At 48.9% G+C, this 26278-nt stretch overlaps 1 protein-coding gene across 50 annotated transcripts in view; it reads left to right on the forward strand.

Annotated features, from left to right (window-relative positions):
- Positions 1-26278, forward strand: part of TCF7L2 (transcription factor 7 like 2) — a 181868-nt gene that overhangs the window by 90944 nt on the left and 64646 nt on the right. For 14 of the 50 annotated variants that reach the window (XM_058671298.1, XM_058671296.1, XM_058671297.1 and 11 more), the window contains exon 6: positions 21532-21675. The exons of 33 other annotated variants lie outside the window; for them this stretch is intronic. In XM_058671298.1, the coding sequence (XP_058527281.1) occupies positions 21532-21675 (144 nt within the window). The remainder of the gene's footprint in view (positions 1-21531; positions 21676-26278) is intronic. 3 more of the 50 variants (XM_058671300.1, XM_004579823.2, XM_058671284.1) reach the window with 1 other exon arrangement.

A 26278-nucleotide genomic window follows, 5' to 3' on the forward strand; every position in this document is an offset into this window, starting at 1 on the left:
CCAGAAAATCTGCTCTTCCGTTGAGATGAAAGGGCAGTGAATTAAGTGTCTGCCTTTGCTCCCTTCCCTCTCTGATGGTTATTGATCCTCCCCCGGAACTGTTCTGTTCACGTTCTGAGCTTTCTCTGCACAGAGGGAATTCCCAGTTTGTTAGCTGACGGATACACTTGCCGCTTAAGAGTTAAAAGTTGGCGATACCTGCCCACTTGAGTCTCAGTATATTCACTCTCTTCCCTCTTAAGAGCTGGAAGATGCTTCTCAAAGAATCTCTTTGGTGACTTAGAAGTGAAGAGAGCTTTAGAAGCATGACATGAAGAAATGAGAGGGAAGAGGCAAATACTGTCACTCCACAGCTGTCTGTTTTCTTGCTAACAAAGGACTGTGAGAAGCCTCTGAGTAAACTTGCACTGGGGTGGAGGGAGGGTCGTGGAAGAGTGAAAGTTTACGTGTGTGTCATGGCTGGACTCGCTGGGCCCTTCTGTCCAGTCCAAATGGCAGCGCTGTGCAAGAAGCGCATTGGGGGGGAAATGACTGCTTCTAACCCACCCAGCCTGGCCCCCGTGGCGTGTTCCACGGCTCTGTGTGTGGAGTTGCCTTCATCAGATGGCCTTCCTCAAGCTCTCTGGTGGTTGCCCGGGCCTTCACCCTCCCACCTGCCACAGCACCTTGCAGCCTCCTCCAATGGAAGCTGCTTGGCACCCAGCTTGTCCTGACCTTGTCTCCGTGTTCCCCAAGCGTGTGCACGGTCCACACAAGCCATGAGACAGTAGACTTCATGATGTTTCCTGGAAGGCCTTAGCCACAGTCTAACCCTGTGGCAATATGGCTGCACAGTATCCCGATGTGTCAGGCTTTGTGGGGAGAAGCGGTTTGGCTTTGCTGTCTCTGGTCACATTTCATTCTTGGGTGGTTCGCTTTGGGCCATGCATAGCGCTTTTTTTCCCCCTTCCTTTATTCCTCTTTCCCCTCCCTCTCTCTCCCTTTCTCTCCCTTTCCCCTTCCTCTCCTCCCCCTTCCTGCCAGGGATAGGGAGGGCTGAGGTGGCAAGTGCTGGGAGGAACAGATGGGCTGAGAGAAAGTTTAGTCTTTGCAGCTGAAGTGTTTGGTTTTTACCATCTAGGTAAAATTCAACCCAATTAAGGGCTCATTAGGTGTTTTAATAGGCACCCGAGTTGTCTAAGCTGGGGAAGGAGTTGAACCGAGACCTTGAGGTCAGGGGTCTGTGCTCTGTTACAGTTCCCTGGGGTGTCCAGCCCGAGGGACTTTTTGGGGTCTTATTAAGTGAAGGAGTGAGGGTGTTCATTTGAGCTCTTTACTACCAAAGACTGAATAATAAATTGAGTGTGATACTTCTGTCCTGAGAAAGGAACAGCCATAAAGGCAGAGCAAAACCTCTGTTTGTAGGGTCCCCCTCTGCTGGGAGTGTAGTTGTTAGAGAATCTATTCCGAGTTCTCACTTTCCATGAGAGAACAGCACGGAATGAACTCTCGGCCTGTGCACTTTCATCCCTGTTCTGTCTCCCCCTCTTCGTTCCACAGTGCTCACAAATAGGTCAGGGTTTTTGCTTTGAGGTTACACAGTTCCTGTCATCTGTCTGGGGGTGGCCTTCCCAAGCCAGCCCTCAGGACGCAGCTAGAGGCTTCGGAGCCACAGAGCCACGTGTCCTGTGTGCTTGGGGCGACAGCATTTGGGAGCGTCAGTGCGGCTTCCAGCACATGCCTGTGTTTGCCCTAAACCTCCCCCTTGGCCACCGTTGGCTTTGGAGCCCCAAACCCTACTGTTTGGCTGCTTCTCTATTGGGCCAAAAAAAGCAGGCTCCTTGCTTCCTCTCAGTTTCTCAAAACAACAGAGCAGTGACATTGTGCTGTTGCAATGGTGGGTGGATGGATTGCTGTGGCTGCCAGGGGTGGGGAAAGGAGAGGCGAGGGGGAGCAGGGAGCTGTGAGCTGGAGCTGTGGACCGAAGGGGGCGTGGGGCTCAGGGGCTAGAGGAGACTTGGCAGGGGTGACGTGGGTTGTCCAATCCTCCGGCATCCTGTTCCCCCTCCCCTCCTGACTTGTCTTGCGAGACCCCTTCTGAGGCTCACCCAAGGGACACTGCGGGGTGGAAAAAGAAATAGGAAAAGGAGCCAAGAAAAGAGCAGTGAAAGAGTTTATTTAGAAAAAGGGAAAGGTGCCAAGAGATTTGGTAAATATTAGACTGCAGGACCAAGCGCAGCAAAGATGGAGTCAGGAGGATGGGTGTGAGGGTGTGGGTGCGCAGGTGGGTGGGTGCTCTGTAGGATGGGTGGGTGATGGGTCATCAAGGCATGTTTCGGAGGGGTTGCTCAAAGGCTGGGGGCTCCTGTGGTCAAAAGGACTGGGGCACTCCCAGGAGCTGAGGGGTAGCCTCTTGGGCCTCTTTGAGAAGGTCTTGCCAGGGGGGCTATGTAGCTGACTGCCAGCTGGAGCCTTCTAAACAGACAGCAGCCTTTCCTTGCCGGAGCTGCCTGTTCCTGGGTTCTAGGCAGCTGCAAGGACCCCAGGGCCTGTGAGGAGCCAGCCTCCTTGGGGTGGGTGGCAGGGAGGAAGGGCAGGAGGGCCAGGCCAGGGTAGGCCCTGAAGAGTGACCGCAGAGGCATTTCCCAGCAGGAAGGCTGGTGAACGTTTAAAAGGGGGCAGGAGGCACACATCTGCTTCTATTTTTCTGTTTTCTGCAGGCCAGACTGAAAACTTAATAAATTGTATGAAACCCAAGTAAGCACGGATGTTAAAGAACATTAAATAGATGACATAAGTATGCCTACCTGTAACACTTTTATAAGGCACGTGCGTGTGGGTCATGTTGCTGTAAATGCGCACTTGCAGCAAGGTTTCTTCTAAAGCTCCCTTGTTTGGGCCCTGCCATGGCCCAAGGTCCTGCTGCTCCCGCGCCTCCCGTCTTTCCTTGGCATGCACTGCAGCTGGGCTTGGAAAATGCGATAATGATGCCATAAGTACCCTGTGCAAAAGTTGTTTTTTGTTCCAAAACACTGCCAGTTCATGGCACATAAAAGTACCACGGATGCTTCAGCTGATTTTCTTTTTCCCCGAATAAGGCGAGTATTAATGAAACAGCTGAGGGCCTGGGAAAATATTTTGTCACTCCTTCATGTGAGATTTCTTCCTGTCTTGAGATGGACCCGGAGATTCCCGCCTTCCCCCACCCCTCCGCTTAAGAATAAGTGTCTAGTTCTCTAGTTCAGACTTCATGTGGAGGAGTAAGCCAGGCAGTCACAGTTGTCCACTGCCACTGTTACCTCCATTGACCATTGATGAAATTAAATTTCCACTTTTGTGTGACCCAAAGGCACTGTGGAAATACTGGTGGAATCCTCCCATTCTGCCCAAGGCAAAGTCAAGTCTCACCCGGCTCCGTGACTTAGGGAATTGCAAACTGGGAAGCTGGACCTGGCAGAGAGCCCTGGCCTTCAGGTACTGTAACTACTCTGGGACCAGCTGCTTCTTCTAGAATCTAGTGTGGCCTGTGTGGCGTTCAGTAGTCAGTGACCACGTGAGGACATGGAAGGCCTGTTTAGTTAGCAGTATGAGATGTGATATCCTGTCAGTATGGGCCGGGGTCAAGGGCAGAGATGAGAAAGTCTGTTCTGTAAGCTGGAGGCCTTGTCCCATGTACTCATGCGTGAGGTGAGGAGATGTTAGGGACAGTTCCAGATTTTTGTCTGCTGGAGTGGAAATAGTTGATCTGCTTCCTGGCTCGCCCTGTCTGGCTTCATCACTTGCAGCTTTGGGATTTTGTGCTAATGATGTGAGGTAGAGCCCTGCTCTGCACATCTGTACGGGATAGAGCCCCATGGCTCCCACAGGGTTTGGTTTTCACCCTGAGCTACCTACCTCCTTGCTGGGTCAGCCCCTAAAGCTGTTGATCTCTCAGTTTCCTGTCTTCTCCTGCAGGCTGTAGTTAAGCAGCAGCTCCTGTGAGGGTCAGGTGGGCCAGAAGGGTCAGGGTTGTTCTTCCTAGCTTGATTCACCCACTGTCTAGATTACTCTCAGTCCCTGGGGTGTATTGCAAATGGTCTTTTGCATCAATACCAGGCTAGGACAGTTATTATTTGTTTCATGTCAGTGCATGAAGGTAAGAGGCAGCTAGATAGATACATGTATGACTCAAGGGCCATGAGAAAGGATTTTTGCAGCACCACGTTTTCTAAATTCTAATACATTGGGCCCGGCGGCGTGGCCTAGCGGCTAAAGTCCTTGCCTTGAAAGCCCCGGGATCCCATATGGGCGCCGGTTCTAATCCCGGCAGCTCCACTTCCCATCCAGCTCCCTGCTTGTGGCCTGGGAAAGCAGTTGAGGACGGCCCAATGCATTGGGATACTGCACCCGCGTGGGAGACCCGGAAGAGGTTCCTGGTTCCCAGCTTCAGATCGGCGCGCATCGGCCCGTTGCGGCTCACTTGGGGAGTGAATCATCGGACGGAAGATCTTCCTCTCTGTCTCTTCTCCTCTGTGTATATCTGGCTGTAATAAAATGAATAAATCTTTAAAAAACAAAATTCTAATACATCATCGGTTATAAGATATGTTTACCTTCTAATAACACATTTTCAGGGAGAACAGAAACATTATTACGTGAAATTTGACCATAATCCAGGCTGTGGGAAGTGCTGTGTGTCAGACCTGCTGTTGGCCACACACTGAGTAGGATCTCCACTGATTGGATAGTCTTGACATGCTGACTGAAGTGCAGCCCATAGGCCACTGGGTATGATCTGGTCAGACATCAGTACCTAGAAGATCTTGGGGGCCATCTTGGTGAGATTCTGTTGATGCTGAATTTGCATGAATTTCAGCCTTTCACATTCTCTTTGACAATTAAAAAAGTTGCTCATGTTGAGAGACCACAACAAGACCGGGTTGTTCTAAAGGCTTATTTCTCCCAAGGCACACCAGTACACCATTGAAAATACACCTGCATAGCCATCTTCCCTTTGCGAAGACCTGGGCTGCTTCCTGAATAGGAACAGAGAATGTACCACTGTTCTTGTTATTGGGAAGAATGGGATGCTGTGTGTTAGTCTTACCATAAGTTGATGCATTTGAATATAGAGTTGAAGTCTAGCTCAAAGAGTATGCATTTCTGCTCTGAGCAGTTTTGTATAAACCAAATAACATATTCCAATTGGACAATGGTTTATCCTTTGAGGCCCTTCAACAGAACGCTCCAGAAAAGAGCTTGGAGGATGTCCTCTGGAGGACTGCAGTTCCGGACCTCAAGGTTTTCATGCAAGGAAAAGAACAGCACCGCTGGCAGGAGAGCTTTCTGGTAATACTCAACCCAAGGTACATTGTCCAGTGCTTAGACTGCAGAACAAGGGCAACTAGATGTCAGGCAACTTGGATCAGGACTTCTAACTGGGCGTCAGTTTGGGTTGGAAGTGGTTTTATTATCTACAAACCTCTTTGTCCTTCTCCTTCTGCCCTAGATGCTCAGCCCTAGTTTTTGTCTTTGGCCAGGGCTCCCTTGTGAGGCTTCTGAGAGGCAGTATATTTTTCTATTAGATTTCGTGAGAAACAGTGTTAGGCTTGCTATATAATTATGTTTGGATTCACAGGAACTTTAAATTCCAGGGCAGGTGGAATGAGTCCTGGGCTCAGGCCCAGGGAGCCCTGGAGTCCTTGTCTTATTCTGGCTAGAAGCTGATTGTGTGACCTTGAGCGAGTCTTGGCCCGTGTTGCCTCATGTGTCAGAAATTTGAAGAAGATGATAACTGTGACATCAACGGCGGGGGAGTTGCATATGATCATCTTTTTGGAAACGGACAAGATATGTTTTTTGGGTTATGACTACAAAATGGTAAACAGATTAAGTAGAAAGAGAGACCCTAGTAGTCTTTGAGAACCATGGCATTTCTTCAGTTGTTCTCTGAATCCCTGCATTCTCTTTAAAAACCTCTCCTGTGGCAAACATTGTGGCAAAAGGGGTTAAGCTACCCGCTGCAGCACCATCATCTCATGGATGCTGGTTGAAATTGTGATTGCTGCATTTCTGAACCAGCTGCTCGCTAGTGCACCTGGGAAGCAGTGGAAGATGGTCCAAGTGCTTGGGCTTCTACACCCACGTGGGAGACCCAGAGGAAGCCCTGGCTGCTGGCTTACCCCTGATGGTTATTGCCATTTGAATAGTGAACCAGTGGATGGAAGGTCTTTCTTTCCCTCGTTCTCTAACTTTGGCTTTCAAATAAATATATTTTTTCTTGTTCTTTAAAGAAGATGTTGACAGATTCTCTTCCCCCTCCACCCCCATTGAGAGACTGGATATACAGCTAGTAGTTGGTGGTGATGGTTATCAGGAACCCACCCTGAACAAAGTCCATTAAAACAGGGTATTCTTGAGTCTCATGTTCTGCAAATGGCGGAGGTGGACTTTAGCTTGCGGATGCCTGACCTGCCATGAGAGGCTTGTGTTCCCCATCTTTTCTCTTCCAGGAACTGTTAGGTAGAAAGGTCTGGAGAATGGGTTGGGTCAGGCTGCTGGTGAATCACGTGCCAAAACACTGAGGGGATAACTGAGACTAGCTTGAAACTAATTCAGGTATGGTTGGTGTAACTGTGTTATGAGTAAGCACTATGTTGCTAGCATTTTGTCAGCTGTCTGCCAGATCCGGTGTCCTCCTTTTCCTTGTGTGTGTTGAGATATGAGCTGGTCATGGACGCCACCTTCCTGTTAACATAGCCTTGGAGTTCTTCCCTGGCTCTTCGCAGTGGCCCATCTGTGACTCAAGCCCTCCAGTGCAGAAGAGGTCTGTAGAATGCGCTGCATGCTGCATTTATAGGATGGGTCCCTGCAGAAGCAGCTTTTGTGGTTGGGGTTAAAGGTGAACCTGTCCAGTGGGTGCATGGTGAATGCCACACTGTGCTAAGCCCTTTCCTTCTGTCTTTCTGTTTAGTCCCCGTGATACTGGGGAGTAGATACTGTTGTCCCACACGTGCCATCTAAGCCTCAAGATTTCCTTGGAAAGCACCTTCCAGGTGCCTGCTACTTGGCATCCAAGAGATACTATGTAAGGGGAATTCTCAGCGAGGGCAGGTAAAAGCTGTGCATGCTGTGGCTACAGCACAGGGCCTGCTTCTTTCTTGACTCATTGCTTGATTGAACTGTCATGCACCTCCCATCCCGCTCATCCATTTAGAGTGCACAACTCGGGGTTGTAGTGTAACCAGGGAATTGTACAACCCACTGAGCCTCCATGTCCACAAGCAGTCAGTCTCTGCTTCCTCCAACAGCCCCAGTTCTAGCTGCCTATAAATGTGTCGTCTGTTTCTACAGATTTGCCTGTTCAGGACAGCCTGGGTCAGTGAAGCTGTATACTGCGTATGACTACTTAGCAAAGCAAGAGACTGCTGGCGGACATGACCAGCTATCCTTTTGGCCTTGGCCTCCTGGGACTCAGTGCTCTCTGTTTCCTAGGTTCGTTACGCTGTTAGCTATACCACTTCCAGGTTGATGGGGGGTTCTTCCCCTGTAGTCCCTGGCACCTCCAAGCTTTGGGAAAGAACTCTCTGTCCTCACCGTCACAGAAACTCCTGCTCTGAGAGGCTGTGTGGTGTTGGGTTGGCTTGCTTCTCACCTGCATCCCCTCTCCCCCGACTCCTCTCCCCTCGTTCATACTGTGGAGGGAGGAATTTCTTTTCTGTCCTGGGCAGCAGCTGTCAGGAATGTTAGCACAGTGTCGGAACTGGGCAGGGGACCAAACCTAGCTGGTGCCTGAACTGAAACAGGCCGAGCCGTGGTGTGAGCTGCCTGCCATGAGCATGTCGGCCTGTTGACCAGCCTGGCACTTTGGGAACCCTGAGGATGGGGATGGTGCAAGCACCATTGTGCACATGTGGAAGGACTTTGCTGCCGTTGCGACAGGCTGGATTCTTTTGGTCCAGAGAGGGCTCAGGACTCAGAACTGGAGGTGGGTGGAATGACATGTCCCACCACTACTGCTACCAATGCATTGCATGGAGAAAGCTCCTCCCATTGCACCTTTTTGTTTGTTTGTGAAAGATTTATTCATTTATTTGAAAGTTAGAGTTACAGAGAAATGACAGCTCTTCCAACTGTTGGCTCATTCCCCAAGTGGCCTCCATAACCAGGGTTGAGTCACGCTGAAGCCGGGAATTAGAAACTTCACTGGGGGCAGGAACCCAAACACTTGGATCATCTTCTGCTACTTTGCCCAGATCATTCACAGGGCCAGGACACAAACCAACACCCCTAAGGTGATGCTGGCATCACAGGCGGTGGCTTTATGTGCTATGCCACAATGCTATCTCCTTTTTCCCTATCCATCACTATTAATAACTTTGCGGAAGCGTTGGTCTGATAATGTGCTTGCTTCTAAAGGCTTAACCAAATGGAAACAGCGCAAATCTTGGTTGTGCTCATGAAGCTGGCGATGAGTTAGGACAAGTTTTTATTGGGGTGAGAGCAGGTGCCATGGTAAGGGTGCTGTCTGGCTTGGTTCTGGCCTCTGCCTCTAGCAGCGTGTTCTTCCTGCATGCAGGAGCAGAAAGAAGCAGTGAGCTTCGTCACGTGTCTCACTGCTCCGAGACCTTTGCTAGTCTGTGGGTGGGAATGGGATGACCACAGATGTCCAGGTTGTTAATAAATCTAGGGGTTCATGTGCTAAGGCACGAACCCAGCCCTGGAGTTTCAACAGCTCCAATGCCCGGGGACACAGAGGTGGCAGTGATCCCCTCAGGGTGTTAGTAGCCAAGTTTGCACAGGGCTGAGCCCCTAGGTCCTGGGGTGTGGCATGGGCCATGTGGCGTTTAGTTCGATTTGGTTTGGCTGTTTTGAGTGAGCGTCCTGGTAGGTTGCAGGTGAGCTTCAGCACCCTGATCCTCAGGGGGCAGATATGCTGGCTTGTCATCTTGGCGTTGTCAACCTTGGAAACCTAAACATTCGTGATCAGGAAAGAGTTGTAAAGGCTTTCTCGACTCTTCCCTGGAGAAATGCTTCCTGCTCCTGTGTGCTCCCAACCTGCAGTACTTCCCTGTGAGTCACCCTGCCAGACTGCCGGGCCCTGCTGCCTTGGGGCCTGGACGGCTCCCAGTGTGAGAAGCTGGCACCGCGTCCAGAAAACAAGCCACACCCCAGTGCCCATGACACACTGGAGCAGAAGGGACATGGTCCTGTGTGGGGCCTGGGGCCCTCTTGTCTGTGCCTTGTCAGTCACTTGTGCGCTGGCCTTGACTGCTGTGTGAGAGGCTGCTAGCCCTTGGTAGTTTAGGGAAGGCCAGGGAGAGTGTAGTTGAAACCACTTAACTTCTGTGGGAATGGCCATTATCTTGGGTCTTTTGCCTTCTTGGATTCGGGCAGAACATTCTGGATTTATGAGTGAGATTTGGGCCCAATTTAATATTTGTACTTTGGATTACTTTCTTTGGGGAGATCAGCGATAAAAACCTCGTTGTTCTGCCAACTTGCTGTCGCCAGTCTCCCTACCCAGAGAAAGCGGGTAGTGAGTTTTCTTACCCGGCTGTGGGCTCTCTGTTATGGATTAGCTGATTGCCAAAAGGCGTGTGATTTTAGAGACCTAAACACACCTGGCACTCTCCCTCTTCCCCTCCACATCCTATGCTAGTACTGAGGCTGTCCCCGAAGGCACTGGGGATCCCTGCAGGGTTGTGGCCTGGGGCACTGAGACAGCTTGGGCAAGGCTGCCAGCAAGTCACTGTGGTGCAGGTGGTGTGTTTGCCCGGTGCCCCGCCATGGCTGGATCTGCCCACGGTCTCTGTGGAGCACCTGGATCCTGGACTTGGTAACTGTGTTGCTGCTGCTGCTACTGTAATCCAGATACTTTGCTGGGTGAGGGCCAGATCCATCCAATACATGCCCCAGGCAACAATGAACTCAGTGATTTCCAACTGGGGAAATTCTGTTGCCCAGAGAGAGAGCTGGGTCTGGTTTGGCTGCCCAAGCTGGGCAGGGGGTGTCATGTCACGGGGAGAGGCCATGGCTGCTGCCAGGGCAAACTCATACCACCAGACATCAATCATCAGCATGTGCCAGGGTGAGAACCTTTGCTTTAAGTGTTTACTGAATGAAGAATATGAACTACAACACGTAAGACTGGATTTCAATGACATCCCACATCACCAGAGTGTCTTTTAAGCTTTTTTTAAAAAACATTACCAATTACTTTAGGTGCTTAAAAAATGTTAATGTGCTATATACTGTGCCATATGTAGTATTTTTAAAAGAAAAAAAAAGGAAATGATTAATTAGAACTATGTCGGCAGGAGGATGGAAAAACTGGTGGGGCGAAGGATGGCTGCCCGCCCTGGAGTTATGTTCTGTTTGCTAGGATCTGGCTGTGGGTTTAGATCCAACCTGACCAGTACACGAGAGAAAGTGAAGTCATTTTGTTTGCATCTCTCAAAATTCTAATTTTCCACTTACCTAGTGGTCTTTTTTTTTTAAACCAACCAATTAAACAAACAATCCCCCCCCCCCGCCAAAAAAAAAAACACAGGAGAGACCTAACCCAAAGCTCATCTTGTTTCTTTCAGAACACCAAAGTTTTGGTTTTGCTTTTTTGTCTCTTTTTTCTTAAAGGTACAGCTCCAGATTACCTTGTAGGATTTGAATTTTGCATTTTGCTTTGTAAATCTGGTTCTTAAAAGGAACTGTTGACAGTACATCATAGATTTCCTGGCTGCTCCTTGACGTTTCTGGGCAAGTCAATGAAAGGTGTAAATTAAGAAAAGCAAGTGTTTGTGGCTCCCACCTTGACCTTCTGTGATGTTAAATGGCGTTGCTGAAGAGGGCTGTCACTGCTCTTGAAAACTTGGGAAAATCCACAGCAAACGCTGCCATCGGTCGCCTGGGGGGGGGGGGCACGGGATGTTTGATGTGAAAATTATATGGACACATCTAATTGGCTGTGTTTTCACCCCATCAGATAGCGACTAAAGGGGTGCTTCCCCCCACCCCCGCCCACCTTGGTTTCCTAGCTAAATTGTTTAACCTGCATTTCAGGCTGTTGACAATTATATCCCATTGCCGTCCACTGTCTGTCACTGTCCGCAGGACCCCACTGTCTGTGTGTCTGAACATCTGAGAGGAGCCGGGCATGGTCCCTCCCATCCTTCCCCATCATCTGCTTCCCATGCTTCCCCATCATCTGTGCTCTTCACCCCCGCCCTCGCGGCCTGTGGAAATGGAAGGTCCGATGGGCCGATTCCCTTCTGTGTGTTTTTTAGAGCTGTGTATTTGCCCGCGCCCCGATCAAGTGTGATCAGAATCGAGACACGAAGCAGTTACAGATATTAGTGGCAATTACATCAGCTCAGACATCAGAGTTAAAAAAATAAAAGTCACAGATTTGTCTGCCGTTGATACAGGTCACTCAGTGAAAGTGTACAAGTTATTTTTTTTTCCAATCTGCAGAATTGTGTAACCATTCCCACAATCTGAGAATGTTTTTATCATCCCCCTAACAACCTCTGTGCCTTAGCTATCATTTCCCATTTTCCTCACTGTCCCCACTTCCCTCAACCCAGGACAACTATCTAGTTTCTGTCGCTGTAGATTTGTCTATTCTGGGCATTTGGCGCATGTGTGACATCATACAGTGAGAAATTCTATCTGACTGCTCTCAGTGTAGTGTATTCAACATTAGTCCGCATTGCATCCTATATTGTTACTTTTTATGGCTGAATAATATTCCATTGTAGGAATAGCCCACATTAATTAAAAAAGATTTGTCTTTTTCAAAAAGCAGAGCAACGGAGAGGTTATCTTTCATCACTGTTTTTATTCCCCAAATGACTACCAACAACCGAATCTAGGCCAGGGTGAAACCAGGAGCCAAGAACTCCCATTTGCTTCTCTCATGTGGACATCAGGGGTCCAAGCACTTGAGCCATATTCTGCTGCTTTCCTAGGCACATTGGGAAGCTGGATTGGAAGTGGAGCAGCCAGGATTTGAATCAGCACTCCCAAATGAGATTCTGGCATCATAAGTGGAGGCTTGACCCCTGTACCAGAACCCTGGCCCCGGGATACATTACATTTTATTGATTGAATTGATGCTAAACTTCAGAATTCAGGAAGCCTTAAGCTAGTTCCATAGTTGGTTTATGTTTGAAAAACATTAATATTGTTGACCGTTACGCAGCCAAGGTTTCTGAGTTTGTATGTAGCATGCATATGGCAGTGGTGGGTCCATTCCAGAGCCTTCCCAGGTCCAGAATGGATTAAGGTTGTCCGAGGGGTCAGGAGCCCCCGAGACACTGAGGACATTAGCGCAGCAATGCCAGAAATCCTCTGTGCTTTGGCTTCCTGTAGCTGTGCCAAGGTTGAAGGCATTCTGTCCCATGCCTAGCTCTTCATCTTGGAAGCTCAGACAGTCCCGCTTCTGTGGCTCCCAGAGGATGGTGGTTGGGAGCCCTTCTGTGTTTCATTTTCTTTCTCTGCTTCTGTTGAGGTTGTTGTGTTTGCCTCTTGTAACTGCTCTGCAGCCCAGGTATGCTTGCACTCAGGAGATAGAAGATGCGCTTTGTTCCACTTTGCTGCACTGGCTCCTGCCCGCATGGCGGTGGACGTGGCTGGAGGCACTTTCTACACTCTGAGTAGACTTGGAGTCTTCGCAATCAGCTCTGATCAAGACTTCCTGGGATGTTTGCAGCATGAATATGCTCCAAGGAGAAACTGTTCGAGGAAGACTGGAATTCTTAAGTGGCTATCCCTGCTAGACTGCATGGATGGAGCTGGTTATCACCTTACACAATGGAAAAGGGGCCTCCAGGGTGTGCCAGGACTTGGAACAGTTTACTCGGCACGTTCCCTACTCAGCAGTCCTTTGTCCATCACTGTTGCCTGAAGGGCATGGGCCACGAGGGCCAGGGGATCGCCTCAGCCCTCATGCTGGGCCTGCAGGATCCGAGGAGAGCAGACTTTCTGCTGGGTTTTACATTCTGTTGGATTGTCTCCTAGCAGATAAGTAAGAGTGCAAGGTCCCGGTGCCCCAGCTGGGCAGGTACCCAACACATGTTTAATTGATGGGAAGAAAGGGCAGGAAGATGAGGTGGACGCCTGCAGTTCATGAATGGTGGTCTTAGTGCCTTACAGATTCACAACCAGTCATACCCTCTACCACACAAGACATATCATTAGCCCGATCTTTCCCCACAGACATTTAAATGTTTAGAGTTGAAGGAGATGGTCCCCTGAGGCTTGGGTGGCACAGAGCCCTGTTCTGCTCCAGCTAAGAAGCCACCAGTACCGAGCTGAGAGCAGCCAGCCCAGGTCGGTCAGGCCTTGGGAAGAAGCCTGCACTTCTGGCCTCAGCGCCGTGACAGGGTGTTCACAGATGTCCCTGCCCTCTGCTGTGGACAGTGGCCGAAGCTGTCTACCGCTGGGGTTGATAACAATGGGGTTCATCCTAGGGGGTGGGTGCTATCTTGGAATGGAGAGTGTTAGTGAATGACACTGTCCCCAAGTTTTCTGTTGGCTGCTGACATTGAGCCTGTCTCATGCCATCAATCATTTCTGATTATTTGTGGCCTTCCAGGGTGATTCCTTCTTTCCTAATGTCTGGACCGTATTTTTTTTTTTTTTTTTTTTTTTTACTGAATCCATTCAGTTGAATACATTTTTATGGAATTAATTTAGCATCTGTGGAACAGCTCAACCCAAAACTGTTTTCATAAACACCCAGGAAGGTTTAAATAACATTTTCACATAAATTAGCCTTTGTTTGCACAATCATTCAGTTATTGCACCATGCAGGCCCTCTGGAGTTTGATGTTGTCAGGGAACACATTAGCAGAAAATAGTATGGGATTATCTAATGCTAATAATTGGTGAGTAGACATGAGAAAAGAGGAAAAGTAATTGGGGTTCCTGTGGCTAACAAGATGTGAATTATGAAAACATTTCCAGGGTTGTTCTAGAAACCTGTTATTTGCATTTTAAAACACTTGATTCCACTTGACAGGGAGGAGGGAGCAGTTGAGCCACCGGCAAAGCAATGTCAGTTTCCTCCACTGTAAGGAGAGCCCCGCCCCCACCAGCTCCTCCGTGGGAACAGGTTGGGGTTCTTGGTTTTGTTTCGTTTAAAGATTTGTGTGTGTGTGTGTGTGTGTGTGTGTGTATCATAAAGGGAAATCAAATATACAGAGAGAAGGAGAAGCAGAAAGATCTATCCCCTGGTTCACGCTCTCCCCACCCCACCCCCCGCCCCAAATGGCCGCAACAGCCAGAGCTGAGCTGATCCAGAGCCAGAAGCCAGGACTTCTTCTGGGTCCTCCCGCATGGGTGTAGGGTCCCCAGGTTTTGAGCCATCCTCTACTGCTTTCCCAGGCCACAAGCAGGGATCTGGATGGGAAGTGGAGCCCATATGGAATCCCAGCACATGCAAGGCGAGGATTTAGCCATTGAGTCATCACAACGGGTGCGAGATTGGGTTTTAAGAAGATTGCTCACTGTGCCGGGCCCGGTGCTTGCTGGAACATGCGGGAATCTGATCTGGGAATACCTCAAAGTTTCTTTGGTGATCTCTCCAATTGAACTGCTGGACTCAGAGCCCTGGCCAGGAGAGGATGGAGGACGGAACAGGTCAATCAACCATCTTAGCTAAATGTTGGGCAACGAAATACTGGGCAAATGAAGACTCTGTGATGGACTGTGACAATCAGTGGATTCTTCAATGACCTAATCGAGCTGGTAGTGGTGAGACTGGCAGTGATCCATAACTGGAGGACTATTAAGACCACTTGAGCAAATATCTCAGAGCATGCCCCACATCCGGGACTTTGGACGGGTGGGAGACTGGGTGGGGATTCTCCCTCAATATCCCCCTTCACCTCAGATACATAAATAGTATAATAAAAATATATATTAAAAAAAAAAGATTGCTGACCCATTTAGACTCTCCTCCAGGTTTGGGCCCCATGGTTCTGCCCAGTGCTATTCCCAGTATGTGACATGACTCTGCCTCATGTTAGCACAGAGCTCGGTCCAGAAGTGACCAACAGCAGCAGGACGCTTGCCTTGCTGATCATTGCCAATCAGGCAAGGGGGTGCTGTGCTTCCTGCCTCCAAAATAGACAGCGTGGTCTTTCATTAGTCTCTGTTTGTTTTGGATTTTTAAAAAATCATTTTATTTGAAAGAATTACAGGGAGAGAGAGAGTGAGAGAGAGAGAGAGAATCTTCATCCGCTGATTCATGCTCCAAATGGCTAGAGCTGGCCCAGGCTGAAGCCAGGAACCAGGAGTTTCATCTGTGTCTCCCATTAGGTGGCAGGGGTCCAAGCATGGACCATCCTCCACGCTTTTCCCAAGCCATAAGCAGAGAGCTGGATTTGAAGTGAAGCAACCTGGACATAAAGTGGCGACCATAGGGGATGCTGGCGTTAAAGGCACTGGCTTACCAGCTACATCATGGTGCTGGCCCCAACAGAATGGATTTAATGAGCTTGTTGGCATCTTGGGTGTGAGAGGACTGCCCAGCTTAAGACATAGACTGCAGTGTCCATGGATGTGGCTTTGTGGTCACGGGAGAAGCTTCACCTTGCACCTGTTTGAGTCATGGTGAACCTCAGGGATGTCACAGAGAATAAATGCCAGCAAGATCCTGGCATCGGCGAGTGTATCCATGCGGGGATTTTATTTAACCTTTCAGCTTGGCACCTGAGAACTGTATTATTTTTTCCTTGTTTGTTTTGTGTATGCCTTAACTCCTGTCACATGTCTGGATAGTGTTAAAGTGAATCGCTTTACTTTCTTACCTTTCATCCCAGGATCTTTAGGGTTTCAAACCCTGACCTTTCAGTGTTGATGTTAGTTAGAAAGTAAAAGTATCTCCTTTATGCAAAATTATTCAAATGACTCTAACTCTTATTAAAAAGCTGATTTGCACCCAAGTTTCCTTCATTGTTTGTTATGCCATATTTTCAACTTCTCTGTATTTATCAGCCGTCCTGCCTGCCCTCCACCCCCTGGCCCATAGGGGAAAAGATGTAGATCAGCATAGCTTTAATTTAAGCAATCAGTGTGTTTTGAATGGTGCTACAAATTCCCTTCATGATGCTTTATCCTGGAAATGTTTTCCTTTGGCTATAAAGGCCATGTATCTCGTAACAATAATCTTTCTTGCCTGTTACCCTTGCACATACCCTCTTATTATATAATAGCCACAGCCAGGAAGCTTGGTGCGTTACCTCTGGTCTTAGAGACTTGGACGTAACGAATATTTTCCTGTGTCTGCCAGCCCTGTAGGATGGGAGCCTGTTGGAGGACCCTGAGGGATTCCCCAGCTGCCAGCTGTGTGGTGTGACACATCGAGCCCCCAGCAGTCAGGGCACACAGCTGGTTAGCAGTGGGGATAGTGGCAGGGATGTGAAGATTCCTGTCATCTGTGTCTGAGCTTCCATTGAGTGGGGTGAGGACCGCAGGGAGGTGAGTGTGAAGGAGTACTGAGCACAAGTCCCTTAGTACGCAAGCTCACTTGCTGTGTCTGGTTCCTTGTCTCTGTCTCCCTAAGTCAAGGTCTTTGGAGCCCAGGTAAACTTCATCAACATCCATGGTGACTCCAGTCGGCTCAGAGTAGGCAGGCAAAGTGACATGGGTAGAGGGAGGGTAGCAGGTGCAGCCTTGATAACCTAGACTTGCTGGCTGTAGGATGTTGACCTCCATGCTCATGTATCTCTTCCTGCCTGAATGGATATGTAGGGTCGTGTGTGTGTGTGCGCGCGCAGTCTTGTCATTCACACATTCTACTTTGCTGGAAAATGACGTGAAACAAAAAATTGCATACGTTTGCCATGTGAGTGAAGGCATCCTCGTTTGGGAAAGAATTGGATTTGTTTAGACTTTTTTAGTGATAAAAACGGTGCTTGTTTGGAACCCTTGATTACACTCTGTTGGCCTCTGCTTTGCTATTGGAATGACATTTGCAATGTGATTAGTCTCCATCAAAGTTACGTCACCTTCAGAGATAGGAATTACTGACGGTGCTTAAGGCTGGTCAGCAGGATCTAGAAGTATGTTGATTCTCTCTACGCTCCTCCAAGGGCATGTGGGGTTTGCTTGTTCCCATGTTTGAGTGGTGGCTTTTGTGTATTGGTTATTAAGTGTCATTGTTTGTACACATATGTGATAAAGAAATATGAAATGAGAAAGAAATATGAGGACTTTTCCCTCTCAGTCATTAAAAATGTTGCCGTATTACTGGTTTGCTTTTTGGGCAGAATGGCTCTGTCATTGTCTCTGTTTCATTTTTCGCTATTCAAAAGATAAACATTTTGAAAAGAAAATTCTCCAGCAGTGTGCCTGAAATCCTGAATTCCTAGTTGTTAAAATCTGGACTTTAGTTTTAGCTTTTGTCTGGCTGTGTGTTCCAAGACTGGAACTTTAATGTCTAGATTTAGGGGATGGGAAAAAATTTTGAAGGAAGAATTAGATTGTGTGGTTTCTAAGACTCATGCTGATTTTGATTTATTTCGGAGACTCTTAGTAATCTTATCTGTGTTGTTGGGAAGGAGAAAATACATGAAAAATGTATAAGGGTTCTCCAGAGCCAACCAGTGTGTGTGTGTGTGTGTGTGTGTGTGTGTGTGTGTGTGTGTATCAGGAGACTGTATAAAAAAATCAAAGAACACAGCTCTAGACACTGAGAAGATGCCAAAACTGCAGTTGGCAAGTTAGAGACTCAAGGGAGACTCTAGTCCAAGTCCCCGGCCTGAAAATCAGGAGAGATGATGGGAATTTGCTCCCAAAGGTGGTCTCAAGACCCAGGGATGTTTTCAGATCAAGTCCAATGGCTGAAAGCATGTCCCAGCTTGAAGAATGTGGGCGTGGGAGTTCACCCTTGTGTGGGGCCTGAGCGTCAGCCACTTGTTCTACTGAAACCTTCACCTGATTGGATGAGGCCCACCATGTGAGGGTTGATGACCATTTAAATATTCAGCACATCCATAAACACTCATGGAAACATCTGGAACAATACTAGATCAGATATATGGGCAGTTGGTGACCCGGTCTAACTGTGGCATGAAATTGACCTCCTTTGATGGGCAGTGTGAGAGTTTGCCTTTTTCTTCCTGCCTAGGAGATTGGGTCAGATTCTCCGAGCAGTCTCTGAATGTCCTTACTTCATATAAAGTCTTGACCTCCAGTTTAAATTTTTTTTTTACAGTGCCTTTCAGATCCTTCTATATTTTTTTCTTTTTCTTTTTATTTATTTATTTATTTTTTCTTTCTTTTGGGTTGGTCTTTCCTAGCAGGGCAATTTGTACTTTCTAGCTCACTGGGTTTCCTTTCTGTTGCATTAACATTTGAATATGGCCTAGCTAGCTACTTGGGCAATGGGGTGGTGAGCCCATAAGGAAACAAGATAGTGGAATCCAGAAATAGTGCTGCGGCTTTATGGGTATCACACCCTGATTCGAGGTCCATGCTGCCGTGTCCAGGTCTGGGTAACACACCGAGTCATCAGGTGTGGAGCTGCTGGGGAGACACAAGTCTGCCCACTTCTCTTTCGATCTGATGTGACCTCATCCTTGACCAAGGAAATGCACAACGTGGGCTCCCGTGTCACAGCCGGGGCAGTGTGGCCCTGCCTTCCTCAAAGGCCCTCACTTGCTGGGCTAGGTGTGTCCATGGAAACAGCATCTTCAAGTGGGCTAGTGCGCCCATAGCTTTGGTGGGGACACGAGAAAGAGGAGTTTCGGCCATTACCTGCAGGGTTGTGGTTCACCAGCGATGGACCACCAGCTGTGGTCACTCTCTTTTAAGAGGTGCCAAATGCTTATCCAATACTTTCCCTTGTCATTACCACCTAATCATGGTAATAGCGTGAAGCTCCTAAGCCCTGTGTGTACATTCTCCTGGACAGTCTGTGAGCTCTGTATCATTTTGCTTGATTGATGGATCAATGATGGTCGAGGTTTGAAGTGAATAGACTCTTCTAGTTTTTTTTTTCCCTTTTGTCTACAAACTCAACTTAAACAGCCCTGAAAAAACGAGCACATTAATCCTTAAAAGAACACCTGTGATGGCAGGCATCAGGCCTGGTTGGATCCAGGTGCATGCGTTCCAGGAACCTTTCCTTCCGATTCTTGGTTCTGTAGCCCTTAGAAGTAGCATTTGCTGCATCCAGACTTATTCAAGTCCACAGCCATTGCAAGTACCCTCCTCTGTGTCTGTGACCTTGATTCTGAACCAGCATCTGCGGTAAAGGGCAGTGCGTAGGCTCGGGCAGAATCAACGTGCCCCCTGCCCTGAGCTAAAGATTTCAGCACCAGCCTGAACAATCCAGGTTGCTGGAATTCAGCAGTCATTTGTTTTCATTTGTACCAAAAGTATTTATGTTTGTAGGTTCATTTGAGTTTTTAGTAAGAGACCATATACCCACTTGATATTAAAGAGGTTTATAAGACTTTATATTCTGTGAAGGATTGAAAATGAGTGCTTAAGGGTATTAGAATAAAGAGAAAAGCAGAGGGGGGCTCATCAGGAAGGTGAGGTTAGGACAGTGCTCTCATGTCAAAGCCAGCAGCTTGGACCCGGTGCCGTGGCCTAGCAGCTAAAGTCCTAGCGTTGAACTCGCTGGGATCCCATATGGGCGCCGGTTCTAATCCTGGCAGCTCTACTTCCCATCCAGCTCCCTGCTTGTGGCCTGGGAAAGCAGTCGAGGACGGCCCAATGCTTTGGGACCCTGCGCCCACGTGGGAGACCCGGAAAGGTTCCTGGTTCCCGACTTCGGATCGGCACAGCACCGGCCATTGCGGTCACTTGGGGAGTGAATCATTGGATGGAAGATCTTCCTCTCTGCCTCTCCTCCTCTTTGTATATCTGACTTTGTAATAAAAATAAACAAATCTTTAAAAAAAAAAAGAATATATTTAAAGCCAACAGCTTCCAAAGAGCTGGTAGGGATTACGCACCGCCCCCCCCCTGCCAAAGTTCCAGGTGTGTGAGACTGGGCTGTGTGTGTGTGTGTGTGTGTGTATCCCTTCCTCCTGAAACAAGCTCCTGCCTTCTGACCAGGAGGAAGTGGCCACAGCACATACTCCACGTTCCTGGAGGCTCTGACCTCGCTGGCATTGTGTGAGGAAGCCAGGCTGCAGCTCCTTGTGGCGGCTGGGTGCCTTCCTGGCGCAGTGGGAAGGTTAAGTGTGTCACCTTCGGTGGCGGGCAGCAAGGTGAGTCACTGCTGTCACAAGGCACAGCAGGATCACCTTAGTCGTAAAGTTGGGCTGATCGCGCACATGGGCTCGTGCTTGTCTAATGACTCATACCTGTTTACAAACGGCGCACACTGTAAAGCAACACGGGGTGAGAGGCTGAGCTTGCCGAGGGAGGCAGGGACCTCCAGGGACCGGGCAACAGCACTGCTCTCCCCGTGGCCACAGAGTACCAGCTCTCAATCTTAGCTTCCAGCTCCCAGATTATTGTATGGGATTAACGGAGGTGCATGGAATTCCTCCTCCTCCTCTGCAGTGTTCTGTTGCTACAGTAGAGACAATGTGTCCTACACGATATACAGCTAGCAGAGACACCTTTTCTTTAGTAAGGAAAGTGGAATGATGGTTCTGTGTGGTGAGACAGACCTTCTTGGACCCCATTTTATCCTCTGTGCCCCCTACATTGTATACTTGGTCTTAGCCAAAAGACTGAGAAGCAATGCTGCTACATTCTGGAGCCTGTTTATTCCAAGCTGCTGCTAGATCTGAACAGGGTCTACTCAGCAGCCATCTCCTGGGGTTCAGACCTGGTCTATCATCTTCCTCTGCCAGTATGAGCCGTGGGACTTTGCGCATGCTCCTTTGAGTCTCTTAAGTCTGTTTTCTTGTCTGTGAAACGCACGTGATCTTAGCTGCTGGTAGCGTAGTTGTGAGAGTTAACAGTAGCCAGCACCTTCCTGCCCAGGGCACTGAATGGAGGAGGCAGCGGGGAAATGCTGGCCGCCCATGGGAAAGGGTTGTTCTCAGGTTCAAGTTTAGTATAGCACAGATTTTGGGGAGCACCCAGGGAGTGTGCTTTCAGATCCTACGAGGGGCCTCGGGATGGCAGTGTAAGGGTGTGCCCTTTGAGAGATTGTGGGCTGGAACAGGAATTAAGAGTGAGAAGGTGCCCACAGCTTGTGGTAGTGCGTGTCTTTACGTGGCTGTAGAGCAGGTGTCTCAGCAATGTGGCATGGGTCACACAGAGAAAACCTCGCAGGGTGAGTGGAGAGAGAGGATGCCAGCTAGCTGGCTATGGCAGGCTCCTGGAAAGGTGCAGTTGGGTCCACAGAGGGCGAATGGGTTGGATTGAGGACAACGGGTAGGGCCCCACAAAAAGGCCAAGTGCAGGAGATGAGTCTGAGACATTCCTGGAGGGAACTCCTGAACCGAATGTCCTGGAAGATATGGGTTCACACAGAGAACTACAGCCCCCTCAGCTAGCACTCCTTGGGAGATGTGGGTTAGGCTTGGCTGTCCAGCAGGGGCTGTGCGCTGACCCCTCAGTTCCCAACCTCACTATCTCCCCCTTTCTTCCCGGCAGCAGAGCCCCCTCCCTTGCTGCACTCAGACACATGACTGTCAGCACTTCTACCCCCCCTCAGACTTCACTGTCAGCACTCAAGTCTTCAGGGACATGCAAAGGAGCCACTCCTTATACAAGGTTGGGGAGCCCTGGTGTTTGGAGGTAGGTCTCGGAACAGAACCCCGGGAGGAGATGGCCTGGCGGGAAAAGGAATCCTCCCACCCACTTCGCCTCACAGTAGGGCAGGGCCGGCCCCTGCTGTCCAGCGTGCTTGCTGGGTCACTGTCAAGTAGGTGCCGTGAAGTCTGGGTGTACTGACCACTGATAGGGATATCACGGCCATAAAAAATACTGGTTTATAAGGAGAGGGTGGAGGGGGTGGCCCCGTGAACCCGAGGTGCCTGGTGCCTGGCAGGGACCACGTGACCCAGCAGCACACGTGGCTTCTATGAGGAGGATGGCAAGCATGTCATCCTAGCCAGCCTGACCCCTAGGATGGAGCTGGAGGTGGGGGGAGTGGGATCCTTCTCAGCTCCCGGTGGGAGACAGGTCCTCACCCCCATTTTACCTTTATTACTAGTAATTGAGAATGTAGAGAAAGTTCCTTTTAAAATTCAGGGTGGTGAGAAAAGCTTCCTCCTTGGCAGACACTGCTCCCCAAGGACAGGAAGCATTGTTAATTTCCTTTAAATAATTCAGTACGGCGGCAGCACCCCATACCGCTCAGCGCCGGGCATGGCAACCCGCTCCGAATGAGTAGTTCCAAAGAATAAAGGACATCTAGAACCTGCTTTTATCTTCAGCAAAGCAAAAGTCAATGCAGATACATTTTAAAGTAACTCTCAGATTTAAACAACCAATGATTTAGAACTACTGCCTGCTTTTTTTTTTTAATAAAGAAGAGTATGTATGAGCCAGTGTAGCATCTGTCTCCCTTGCAAGTGTTTATTGTATACCTACTAAGGTACCAGGTACCTTGCCACATGTAAGTCGTACAATTTGACTTTTGGAGAGAGACATGGAATAAACCATCTTTAGAAGCGTGTTCTCATTGTAGAACCAGGAAATCATCGTTTGAGAGAGCTAGAGAACCAGAGAGAACATAGGAAATGTAAATGTCTGTGTTCTTGTTGCCCTTAATATTCACTCATGTGTGTAATGAATATGTGCCACAAAACCAGGAAGCAGGTATTTGGCCTCACGGTGCAGGTGCTGTGTCCCACACAGGAGTGCCTGGTTTCCATCCCTGACTCCCACGTGCCACCAACCAGAGTTTGGGAGGCAGCAGGGAACTGCCTTCACCCTGCACCTGTGGCAGGCCCTGAGCTCATGCAGGCATTTGGGCAGGGAACCAGCACATGAGAGCTCTCTGTCTCTACTTCTCAGGAAAAGAAACTTTTTTTTTTTAATTTCATATTGGGATTGTGCCTTACATGGTTTGTGTCTTCACTTGCTAGAATGTTCATTCTCTACCCTAGCGTGTTTTCCTTCTCATCAGTGACTTCGTGGGTAGGAGTCCTGAGGGAATGCTTTGGTCTGGCCATTGCTCTTTGGCCACAGTGTATCTGGGCATGTGGCTATGGTCTTCTGAGTCCCACCTTTCTCTCACCCCTGATGCTGCCTGTGCTCAGGCCACACCCACCAGCCTGATCCCTGGAGCCTGGGCAGGGCTGTGTGCACTCCCCTGCCTCTGACAGGGCTGAGAGGTGGTGCAAGCTGCTTCCGAAGCCCCTGGTCAGCTCAGCTTCTCATAAGGTCGACTGCATTCCGAGTGTCCATGATAAGGCTGAAGAACATAGCTCTTCCTCCACCAGGCCTGGCGAGTGGTAACTCATTTACCTTTGCCGGGAGTTAGGACTTAGATAAAAGAGAGAGCCAGGTACCCATTTTGAGAAGGAGGAGGGAAACAAAGCTGACAAATTTGGCTCCTTCCTTCTAGCTGGAGATGGATGGGAGCCGATCCGATCCCTGGCACCAGCGGCTCTGAGCCCCTTCCAGCTTCGAGCTTAGGACAGAGGCACGTCCTAAGAAGGAAGGGCCAAGATGCCACATTTCCAAGAGTTGATCCAAATCCTGAAACCGGGATGAGGCCACACCCAAGGATACCACTTTCAGCTGTGTCGCTTTGGACAAGTTGTCCGACCACCCCCTGCCTAGTTCTCCTGTTAGAAAGATGAACACCAGATCTGGTGCTGGCATGTCCCAGGTTCTTGGGAAGTGGCACCGACGGTGATGGTGTTGCTGGGCTGTGGGCCGGTCACTGCTGGGCTAGTTTATTCTCACAGGTTACTTGCTTGCCATTCCTGGTCTTAGAGTAATTCCTGTGCAACTACTCCTAGTTCTAAGTACTTGAAGACTTTGGGTGGTATGTGACAGTACCTGGTTGGGGGTGGGTGCATGGGGAGCGGGACTGGCATGGTCAAAGCCCTGTGTGATGACAGGCAGGAGAACTGGCTTTGAGTGAGGTGTTGTTACCTGTTGCCCAGGTGCAGTTCCTCTGACAAGGAGATGTTTCAGCATACCTGACCAGCCTGTGCTGCTGGAACCCCTGTGGGCATCCCCAGGGTTTCTCACAGACCCTCCTGTGTGGAAGCCATTTGTGAGCCACTTGTCTGTGCAATAACTCTTCAGAACCCTGAAACAGCTGCATGATTTTCCCCTTTCTGCTGATGAGTTAACCACTGAGAGAGCAAGCAACTTGCTTGGGATCACACAGCCCGAGAGCGGAGCTACGCAACTGCTGTTAATGGAAGACCATGGCTGCCAGCCTTCTTCCTCGTTGCCAGGGGACGGTGTTGGGACGATCTTCCTGTGCTTACATTTTTTTCTTCCCCCGTCTCACATTCACGATCCCTGCTACCTCTTTCCGTGTTTACCGCTCATTGTTCCTTCTGTCCATTGCCTTGGGTTCCTCATTGAGTCTGACCCTTTAGATCTTTTCTCTTCGGGAATGAAGATAGGTTGACCAATTGAGTAAATATGACTCAGAAAGTCAATACCCACCTGGGCAGAGATGAGTCACTTCTTTCTAGTTAGCTGTTCACACACAGTTTAAAACCAGCCACACAGTCATTACATTGGGGGCTATTAACATGTTGAATAGTGACAATAAGAGGGTGTGACCTTTGGTAGGACCACATGCAGATAAGAAAGAGTTTTTTCCTGTAATTGCTTAGTCAATACCATTTCCAGGGAAATACTTGCAAGCAGACTTTTACGAAGTTCTTTGTCTGGACCTTTCCCTTATTCCTTATTTCCTTCCTCTTCAGCACTTCTTGCAGTTTTTCCTCATCTGTGGGTTGGCGGTCAGCAAGGTGGCATGCTGCCTTCTGGTCCTGGGGGCTTGCCCTACCACTTTGCTAGTGTCAGGTTTGTTTCTATATTATTTTGTGGGGGGGATGCGTGTGTTTTCAGGAGGGGCTGGGGGACAGTCTTGCTGCTACTTGGTAGTTCATTTCTCTTAAGGGAAAAAGAAACTTCTGCTAAATTTGTAGAAACGAGTCACATAGACAGGGAGTTAACCATTTTGGTGAGAGGAAATGAAACTTTTCTTAGGTTTATTAGACCACATCCTATAAATCTGTGGCTTGTTATATGTCTGACTTCTAAAAAGCATGGCATCACAGCCAGAGTTTTATTTTTGCTTATTAGTCATTTGAAACAAATATAGATCTTACTTCATTTCCTGGGTACTTTATTTTTCGGTATGTGTTATGTATGGAAAACTCTGGATTTTCACAACATAGTGAATCTGAAAGGGAAACGTTTGCTGACTTATAAATCTCTGTGTTATAACTTTGGATCGGCAAACGTTCTGCTAAACTGAATATTTTAGTTTCTCCTCTAACTCCTGATTCTATAAAGAAACAGAACGAGCAAAACAGCAAAATTACCTCCCAAGGGCAAGGTTAATATTTTGACATACTTCCTTTCAGCCTTCCAAAAGTATGATTTAAAAATCAGAAGTTGGCTCATATTCTGTGCATGTTTTCTGCCTCTGGATGATAGAAGCACTTTCCTACATCTGCAGCAAAGTTTCTTGATGGGACCTAAGCATAGTTCTCCATTCTGGAAGCTGCTTTCCCCTGCTCTGCTTATCCATTGCCCCAGTGCAAATGGACGGTTCCCGCAAGTTCCGCTAGGAGAGTGTAGTTGCTCTCATGCGATGGAGGGCTGCAGTTGCAAACAGCGGAGGCAGAGGGATTTTGGAATGTTCCATCATGCCCTTGTGATACATGTGACCCATGGCATTGCATTCTAGGCAAGTGGTGCAGCCAGGTCACTCCTGCACCCTAACTGATGCTCATTTGGTGGGATGGTAGAGGGGAGCCATCACCATATCATGGTATTTCTTTCTCTTCTTCCATATTTGCCAGGCTGCTTTGTTGACTCTTTCTGGGTTAACTGCGAGAATTTCTTCTGCTCATCAACTCCCCCCCGCCACAAGGGAGTGTACATGAGCACTGCAGGTCCTCCCTGGGTGTCTCCAAGGTCTGGGTGAAGACCTGTGCCCCTTGCATCAGAGACGTGACGTAATCCTGCCCTCCTTATCAGACGTGGAACACGCCACCCTGAAACAGACGGGGGCTGAGGAGGGTCATCCCAGGTCCTGTTGTCTGTATTGCTTGCTGTTAACTGCACCTCAGGGAGGCTCAGGAAAGGAACTCCTCCACAAGGAAGATGTGTCCTCCGTCCTGGCGCAGGCTTTAGGGGTTCACCTGGCATCCCCCAGGACTCTCCAGTGTGCAGCCACAGCTCTGAGCTC

The sequence above is a fragment of the Ochotona princeps genome, chromosome 13, assembly GCF_030435755.1.
Source record: "Ochotona princeps isolate mOchPri1 chromosome 13, mOchPri1.hap1, whole genome shotgun sequence".
Taxonomy (NCBI): domain Eukaryota; kingdom Metazoa; phylum Chordata; class Mammalia; order Lagomorpha; family Ochotonidae; genus Ochotona; species Ochotona princeps.